Genomic DNA, 9,553 nt, shown 5'->3' on the forward strand with positions numbered 1-9,553 from the left:
TTCACTACTTACAATATGAGTAGAGCAACGTACTCGTTTCCCAAAGTTGATGTATATTTATCATGCAGCTGTTCGACGAGTCATTTTTACCTCGCACTAGGAATTCGGAATCAATTGAATTTCTTGTCGACTGACTGCAAGATTCCGCTTATCGTTTATTGGTGAAATTTACGAAATGTTCTTGCAAATTTCCGTTTGTATGAGATTACTCTGCATGCAACTAACTTCACGTTCATGTAAAAGAAAACTACCAGAACATTGTGTATTTATTTACTCTAAATTATGATGAAATTTGTACATATATGAAATTAATTTTGATTCAAAAGTTTATCACAGCTACAGCTATATACGCTAACCAGTTACCTATGGAAAACAACAGTGCTTCTATTCGTATTTCTCCATTATACGTTACTTTCGATAGATCGTGTATCTTGAATGTCCACACTCTGACATTCTTATTGGCTATACATAGTAAGTTCATGACTTATCAAATCAGGAATGATACATAGACATGTAATTAATTACAGGCCAATGCTACAATCTATTTATTTAGTTACTACTAGTAACAATTATTTAAGCACCGTTTCAGACAATACACAGAAAAAAGGAAAATGTGAACAAAAAAGGCTGTGCGTATTGTTTTAGTATTGTTCTGTCTATAAACCTATTGAGGGTAATTCGACGCCTGTATGACATTTCTTACTATGTGTATTATATACAGATACGCTATTTAAAAAAACCACTGTAATGTAGCACTCCAGCTAAGAATCATTCAAAATGTGATTCAAGGGTAAAAAGCCTACATATTTTTATTTTTTGATATTTTGTTGGAATTGCAATAGTAAACAGAAATTAACATTCAGTTTTTCATTTATCCCGTGTTCTTAGGAGATAAAAATTATATAGAATGCACCGTAGATTTCAAATTACAGGGAGATAACTCTGTAAATGAAACTCAAATATAATAGAATCTATTGGATTTTCAATGTTGATTATTTCCTAAGAACAGGCTGATTTGAATGAATAATTACACATTTCATAGTATAGACCAATAAAATAACTTAATTACAAAAAAAATATGTACCTTTTTGGGGATGTATCACATTTTTTCCAATTTTGCATGATTCTTACAAAGACTGCTCCTTAATTGTTTACACTGTATGATTTTTGATAATATGGCAAATTTACCAATTTATTCTTGTGGAACTAATTTAAAATCCACTAAATCTAACTTTCGCGCTGACACTTCATTTTTGAAATAGAATAAGTATTCTCAAGGTTTTTAGGCAACATAATTTTGCAGAAAAGACATGCATGGAACACCATTTTTCTTCTTTTAAGTGATTCTATGCATCATGGATCGTTACAGCTTACTCTGTGTAAGTTCCAGTTAAGCGTGCAAGCATAGGCCAATAATGAATTTCAGGTCTCTGGTGCAAGCAAAAAAAAGTAAAAACAAAACCATGTAAAGGTAATAAATTGTCTGAATGAGGAGAAATTTTTTCCTGAAGTTATTTTATGAAATAAAACCCGGTTAATCCTATCATATGGGTGTCTCTTCATAAATAAGAGGACGACCATATGATTTGAAGAGGGGACTGTACAGACATTTTGTGACAATTCGTGACATGATTCTATGACATATATATACAAAGTTGTGACCGTAAATGGGCTTTCAACATTGACCAGACTGTGCAGTGCGGTTTTTACATGTGCATGCCCATATCGTTGGCAAGTGTGTGCCACCTGTTGACAGTGATACGCGGTTGTGACATCATTTCCTGCCAATGTACGAGTTCATTACCGCGTGCATACATAAATGAACCAAAGGTAGTTTTCCCATAAATTTCATTTTGCCCGAGATATTTCTTTGGGCAAACCATAACTGTGACAACAAAATTACAAGTGTCCACTGGCTGTCCGGATATACAGAAAGAGAAGGCTTCATTGAAGGTTGGGTCTTCTCTGACTGATTTAATAATGGTTTTCTTCGATTTGTGTGGTCTACGGGCGAGATTCATCTGAACTTTCACATAGATACCTGAAAATAAAATGATGTCAATATAATGGGAACAAGGCAATTAAATATTGGCAAAAAATACCGCGGCGTCAGCAGTGGGATAATTCAAATACGTGATGTCAAAATCCCAAAACATGGCCTGAACGTGAAACAGGAATAAAGGCGATCTACATACACAATATAACAAATCGAATAACCATTCACTAAATATATTACAAATGAAAACTGAAGAGAAGGAAACAAGACGTCCCACGAAAAAAAATTAGTACTAGCAATATGAACTCCAACAAAAAAAACGGAAATGACATCAGGTGCCCGGTAGGGTAAACATGTCCTGCTCCGCTAGTGGCACCTGTCATATTGCAAGTGAGTATTAACCGGTATTAGCCTAGCAACAATTATGCAGCTCAACAAAGTATCATGCGGAAATGGTGGAAAATTATCCTTAGTAGACAAATTGAATTAAGACACCAATAATAAAATCACTTTCAGGGAAACATGATCTATAAAACTTGGGAAATACCAACTACATAATAAAAAAACGCCGGGATTTTTATCTTGAACTCGATATAACAACAAAACCATATATAACTCCTTATTTTGGGAATACTTTACGATAATCAAAATCTGTACTGCACACACCCGATTGGTGTATAAATATGTTAAAAAATCAAAGGTGTAACTCAAAGGGAAGATAGCCGAGCACGATCTCCGTATTCGGATGAACGTGTGAAAAGGGCAAATCGATATCGCAGGCATTAAGATAGTCTGCTCTTGTAATGAAAGCGGGAAGTTTAGCGTGCTGTATAAAACCTGGTTTGGCACATCTTTCATTTAGAAATGCCAGTGCCAAGTCACGACCATTGCAGTGCTCTTCCAACTTACCGGTTTTGCCCTGATATTGCCATTTTTAAACGGTCTATCCTTTTAGACTATTCCTTTTGACTACTGCCTAGATTTTATTAGTACGGTAATTTTGTTATTACCCTTCACTAAATATAAAAGTATGATATACAAACCACTGATTCTGTCGTAATCGAGATGTTTGAGATGTCGGCCTCCAAGTATTACAACTTTGATTTTGTCGTTGTGTGGAAGATAACATAATCCTATGTTAATTTCACCCAGAGAGTTGTTCATCTGCAATAAAGAGGGTGTTTGCAATGTCCAAATAGTCGATTTCAGGAGGTAGACCTAAGGTAAGGGACACAACTCTTACAAATCATTGGAACGTTTGTATTCAACATTTTACATCAACCTGGATTTATTTCATTCCGTTTCAATTGAAAGCTTGAAAGGCTTTGGTGAAATTGAATATGATACAAACATTTTAAGATTTTTCACTGATTTTAAGAGTTATGTCCTTTACCCAAGGTCTACCTCCTTAAAGTACTTTACAACATTATTGTTAAATAGGAGGGTACATTCTACAAAAAAAGAACGTTATACACAAGGGGTTGTTTGTTCAGTTCTAGTCTTGCATTAGGTTAAAATTCGAGTATTCCATTTCTGTTAAACGTTTCTGCGCTGTTTCTTAATAAAATTACTAATTCGTTAAAATGGTGTATGTGAGTGTCTTACTTGTGCGTTTGTTTCTAGATCCCTCCACAAAGAGACATCTTTAGATTTATCGACGTCAGCCAAAGGAATGAGGGCATGTCCGAGGGCGTGTCGAACTTTCCGTTTATCCACTGCATATACAGAGAACCTCAGTGTTCTGCTATCTAACTCCTCTATAGGAACCTAACATAGTATAACACATTATTGTTTAAAACCGAATCTAAAGGTTACTCTTGTAGTGTTTCGGGGCGTTTTTGGAGAAATACGGAATATTTAATCATAAATGAACGGACTGGATTATTTTGGGTGTTGTTTTGATTTTTTTCTTGTCTTTTTATTATATCTGTTAACTTAGTTTTATTTCATGTTTTTTTTACATAACTGATATGTTTTATTAGGCAAAAATTATAAGGCGAAGGCAAACGTTTTCAAGCAAAAAATAAACACACACAAACACAAAGCAAAACAATTCTGACAACTTAAACTTTTGTTGCTTGCCACTTGACAATAATAATCTTCCCCTTTCACCCGATTTGACCTTAACGAGTAGCGCAGAGAAGTAGGAGGTGCTCACCGTTCCGGATCACATGACTTTACCTCTGTTTTATTGTTCTTCGTTATGTTTTTTTTTTCTGTGTGTACCTTTTCTCTTTTTGTGTGGCTCGATTTATTTTCCTTTTGGTGTTCCCGACATTGTTTTCTCCGTGAATTTCCTTTCTGTTCGTACTATTCGGTATTGGTACTTCTTAAGGGTATTGTCGTATAAAATGATACATTATTATACCAGATCGAAAGCAGGGTGTATTATGTGATTATTCACACACAACTTTTCCAAAACCACAGAATGAAATCCTGTGAAACCTGCACACATTTTCATCATATGATGCTATTGCCACCTCCTGTTTTGAATTTACATCTGAATTCCTGCTTTACTTACAGTTTTTCAAGTTTCTACTTATAATTACCTCAAAGATGAAGAGTTCGTTGTATATTGGAGCTATAGTTTTCTTCTTTACTTTTGATGTTTTCGCATTTCGTTCGTCAGGGAGAAGGAAGATTCGAACATAAGGATCTGGTGGGTGTCCGTTTTTTCTTCCTGTTTAAATAAAATCGTTATTTTGTCTTGCCTGCATTTTTTTAGGCAAAAAGAATTAAGTATACATTAAAAGTGTCTTTAGTACAATTCTCACACAAGTGTCATCCATTGGATAGATTTAAACATTTTGAAGCAAACAAATGATTCGGACGCACGGACACATGAACGGACGGAGGACAGAGCAATATCTACTAAGTCCGCCATTGCAATATATGAAAATGATATTCTGGATTCAATTCTGTTAAGTAGTTGATCGAATCTCCTCTTTAAACGGAGTCTAAAGTAAACTGCACACGTAATCTAGTGCATCTGTAAAGATTTTTCTCTGACGACTTAGATATTCATCAAAACAATACTAACAGGATTAATCGTTCATATACCTGACTGAGGAAGTCGTCAAAGTCCTTGGACTTTTAAGTAATATTTACGGTCTAACAACTGTTATAACATACTATGAAAAGGCTTAGCGCCATATGGTATAATGAAACATCTTTAACAAATATCGTTGGTCTGAAATTCTATAAATGCTTTCTCTAAATTACTTTTCAAACTATACTGTATGAGCTTTCAACGTGGATTTCATTCATTTTTAAACTCATTCGATTTCCTATTGTGGCAAAATCAATAAGAATTGCATAGTACAGAAAATAAACCGTTTAGTACTTCCCTTTGCAAGTAAGTGTAAAAGGATGAGACTAGCCTCGTTTTATCAATAATTATTAATCACATTTTCATAATTTGTCGACTCTGACAAAGCCTATGCATGTACCGTTCCGTACCTGAGAGCTGCTTGACCTTAATGAGCTTGACATTCAGCTGTTCTACAATGCAGTCGTATACCACAGAGAACCAAATCCTCCCGTGTTCACTGTAAGGCAAATCTGAGCCTTCTTCATCAGATTCACTTGGAGATCTGTAATGAACAGCATGTTTGCGAATTATATTCGAGGAAACTGTTATGAATAGACATATTTAACCTATTCCATTCCTATAAGCGATTTTTTCCTTTTAGCAATTGCTTACCATTAAAAGTAATTTACAATTAAAGAAAAGTGATAATACAGACATGCAAATTTTGGTCTTTTTGCACATATTGCTTGTACTTCGTTTCATATTGTTATAAATAACGATCAGACCACGAACATCTAAGTACAATACTAACAGAAAAAGTAACATACTGATAGAGAAACAAAAAAGCATTACATGCATTGACGTAAAATATAAAAAAGCATTCTGGTCAAGCATACTTATACATGGCCAGATTTGAAAAAAGGGGAGGGTTATGATCACGCCAAAGTACTTTAACCCCGCCGGATTTTTTGCGCCTGTCCCATTTAAGTCAGGAATTTCTTGCACCTGTATGTATTGTTTCGTTTTCACTTTCACTTAACTTTTATGTTGCTGGAGCATATGGGGAAATTATTTACTTGTACCTGTGTATAATGATGTTTTGGGGCTAGCTGCAGCCTACCCTGTGGTGTGAGGACCCATGGATGGCATTGTGCTGACACTTATCATCCCAGTGGGGTTATTGTATCTTTGACATATTCACCATATCCATTCTCGTTATAGTGTGCCTTGTACAGTGATTAATGTTAATTAAATGAACCTTTGTTAGCACCCTACGCACCAGAATATGTATTAGAAACTAAAAGAGCATCCACTGAACATACTTTTATGCCTGAAAATGGAAATGAGAAATGCAATCTGACCGATGACAGTTTAAAGATAACAAAGATCTGCAGAATGGGCACTTCACTTCAATAACAATACTTCAGTTGGTTCCTATACTGAACATTTCTTTGCAAAAAAGTATATTTGTGTGCAATAAATAACGCGATATATTTGAATGGAATTCATTATTATAATAAATTTCTATGAAAATCAATCCCTTCCAAGCTTTATTGGTACTGGCCATTAACCAAAATTGGTAACAAATCCGTTGCAAAATGGACCGAGATGCTATCAAGGCTCCAAGCCTACATCATTTTTTTTTCAACTTCGCCCCCCCCCCCCCCCGTTCCAAAAAGTTTTTGTGTAAATCAATCCTATCCAAGCTTGTATTGATACTATCCATAGGGAGTGGACAGGAATACTCCGTCCCCGCCTACCTCCCCTTAGACCACCGCTTCCCGACCCTTTCATTTTACCCCGATCATTGTTCCCAACCATAATCCTGCTTCTCGTATTTTTCACTCCTCGTTCCCGCCCTTCAACAACCGTCCTCCGTCCCCTTCGCCACCGTTCCCCGCCCCTCCAACCACCGATTCCAGTCCCCTTAACCACGTATCCCTACCTCCCCTGTCAACCCTCCCATCCCTACTGTCTAATAAAACAGTTCAAAATTGGTTGTGGTATGCATTTCATCACTTTTTTCGATAGTCTTACCTGCCATTGCAGATGAAATAACCAATACAAAATGTTTGATGGGATTTTGTGCCATATTTCAGAAGTGACTTGATGTTCCATACCAGGGTGGAAACTTTTTTAACTACAATTCAGGAGTTAAATGGTAGTCGGGTTGGTGGAAGGATGAGACCCTCAGTTCTTTTTAGACGATACTGCAAGTGAAACACCGAGCTGCAGCGTGTATCTATAAATGCTGGGACCAAACCAATAGTGGTGTCATACCCCGTTTATACTGTAATTATCAGCGCTCTAAATCGGCTACTGAACTTTTTATATAAAAAAGTCTACCTGTACAGGTCAGGTCTGATCCCTATGCAATTTTCGGGTGAGATGAAAGTCACGGGTCCAGTCTCATGATCGTTGTATGGTTGGATTCTCTCCGGGGGCAAGATGAAATCCGGGGCACATCCTTTAGAGGTCGCTGCACGTACCATTACATCCCGTATATCAATTGTTAGATCTGGACATGATTTCTTCTTACGAGTGATCGGGGATGCTGACCTGTAAAAAGGAAGTACTGTTTACATTTGATTGCATATCAATACTATCTCTCTCTCTCTCTATCTATCTTTCGCTCTCTCTGTATTAATTGTCCGGTATATCTGGATTGATAGCCCCATTTTCACTTGACCCAGAATGTATTTTATCCAGCTGTATTATTTATTTGATTTTTCTTTATACTTTCTCGTGTTTATAGAGAATATCAGTTGGATGGAGACTTTTATCAATAAATAGCCATATCGAGATATTATTCCAATTCAGAGTTGGTGTATTTCATAAACAACATATTTGAACTTAAGAATGAAGTAATACAAACCTTGATATTGGAGCAGATTTTGTAATAGCATCTGAGTCGAGATCATAATATTCAAAATGCCTCGATTTTCTGCGATTACGTCGCTGGCGATAAGCAACAAAGAACACCACAACAGCCACAAGTACCAGAACTCCACACAGACTACCTAGGACAATACCGAGAATATCTCCTGAAACAGACAAAAAAAAATTGTAAGTGGTTATGACTAAACGCATCGTGTTGTGTCAGTCACTTGCGTAGCAAAGTGACTGTTTCAAACGCATTTCACTGGCGGATAAAGGGTGTTCCGGGCGTTGGAATTCCCTTTTTGTTGGGAGTTTTAATTCACAAAAATTAGCAAGTATTACTCTGGAATCCCCTTATTTCTGGACATCCCTTTTAAAATCAAGGAATTATATTTGTATCCAAAACGTAATACACTCAGTTTTACTAATATTCGATATTACACTTAACCATGCTTTACGACTGTCAACTGAACAGGTGACGTATTATTTCAAAATCAATGGACATAGAAATGAATAAGTTATTACAAGCATAAAGCTAATTTTGTTTCATAAGATATTAAAGTTCGGATCTCTCAATATCATTAAAAAGATATAATAATCTAACTTTTTAGTGTTGTAACCAATAATTTCTTTGAGGCATGAACTGCCGTCAAGTAATTTATATTCAGTGTATATCTTGTTCATCTTCCCTATTTCACAATTAAAATCATACTAAGAAAATGTCCACGGGCACATCAGCTCACTATTAAGTTAGATTCTTACATGTAGAACTTAAACGCCGTAGATTTTGATTGACTACTATATGTGATTAAGCCTCACTATTTCTAATTTGTTTCTCCCTAAAATGATTTATCTAACATTTCTTACAATTAACCTGCTACAAATCGTTCGACAACATATTTTCGTAAAATGTTCTGAATGTAAAATTTATACAAGCTTAAAATTATTTTATATCATATACCGAAATCGGTTCCCCCCCCCCCCCCTAGAATTGAAAAAAAAAGTTTTTTGCATAATATCTTGATTTTTCACAAATTTTACGAAGCAAAATTTTCTTTAGTTCTATTTACACCTCCCCCCTCCCAACCTGAGACCCTGTATCCGCCCCGCTGTTATGTGCCCTTCGTTGTTCGGATATTCTAAATCGCATAAGTTAAACTAGTTCGAAAGTCTGCAAAGTTTGTCAAGCAATATAAAAAAATCATTAAAAGCTGATATGACTGTATTGACAACTGTGTGCTCGTGCTTTTTCTATCAGCCCAATTTAAGATGAAACATACCAGTAGCTAGAATTCCTGTTCCTTGATAAGATGCTGCAGTCGACTGTGGCTCCGATCCGGTCTCCGTTTCTCTGTTATGTCCAGGGAGTGGTCCCATCACCTCCGGTCCTAGCCAGCTACTTCATGGCTATAGTCTTAATCCGACCTACGGTACGTGTTAAATTTCACTATCTTGGACAGAAAAGAGAGACGTCGGAAAAGATTAGGCCGGATCAATAATGTGACATACGTCAAACTTATAGTCACAGTTTTATGCATATTCATGAGTTCAGTCCTGGATTTAGTTAACGGTAAATAAATCGTACATTTGCATTACAGTGTTACTCAAGAAAAGTGGAAACAGAAAATAAACTAAGTTTGGTAAAC

At 36.0% G+C, this 9,553-nt stretch overlaps 1 protein-coding gene across 1 annotated transcript; it reads right to left on the reverse strand.

Moving 5' to 3' along the window:
- Positions 1-248: 248 nt before the first annotated feature.
- LOC148619688 (synaptotagmin-5-like) lies at positions 249-9,397 on the reverse strand. Its single transcript, XM_088579864.1, has 8 exons — positions 9,188-9,397; positions 7,903-8,071; positions 7,374-7,586; positions 5,456-5,589; positions 4,546-4,676; positions 3,602-3,763; positions 3,040-3,160; positions 249-2,041 (listed from the first exon to the last, which is right to left on the reverse strand). Exons 1-8 carry the CDS (start codon positions 9,282-9,284, stop codon positions 1,707-1,709), a joined length of 1,362 nt encoding a protein of 453 aa, XP_088435990.1. The 5' UTR covers positions 9,285-9,397; the 3' UTR covers positions 249-1,706.
- Positions 9,398-9,553: the final 156 nt, after the last annotated feature.

The sequence above is a fragment of the Perna viridis genome, chromosome 4, assembly GCF_037379345.1.
Source record: "Perna viridis isolate PV_CMFRI_1.1 ecotype Kerala chromosome 4, ASM3737934v1, whole genome shotgun sequence".
Classification (NCBI taxonomy): Eukaryota; Metazoa; Mollusca; class Bivalvia; order Mytilida; family Mytilidae; genus Perna; species Perna viridis.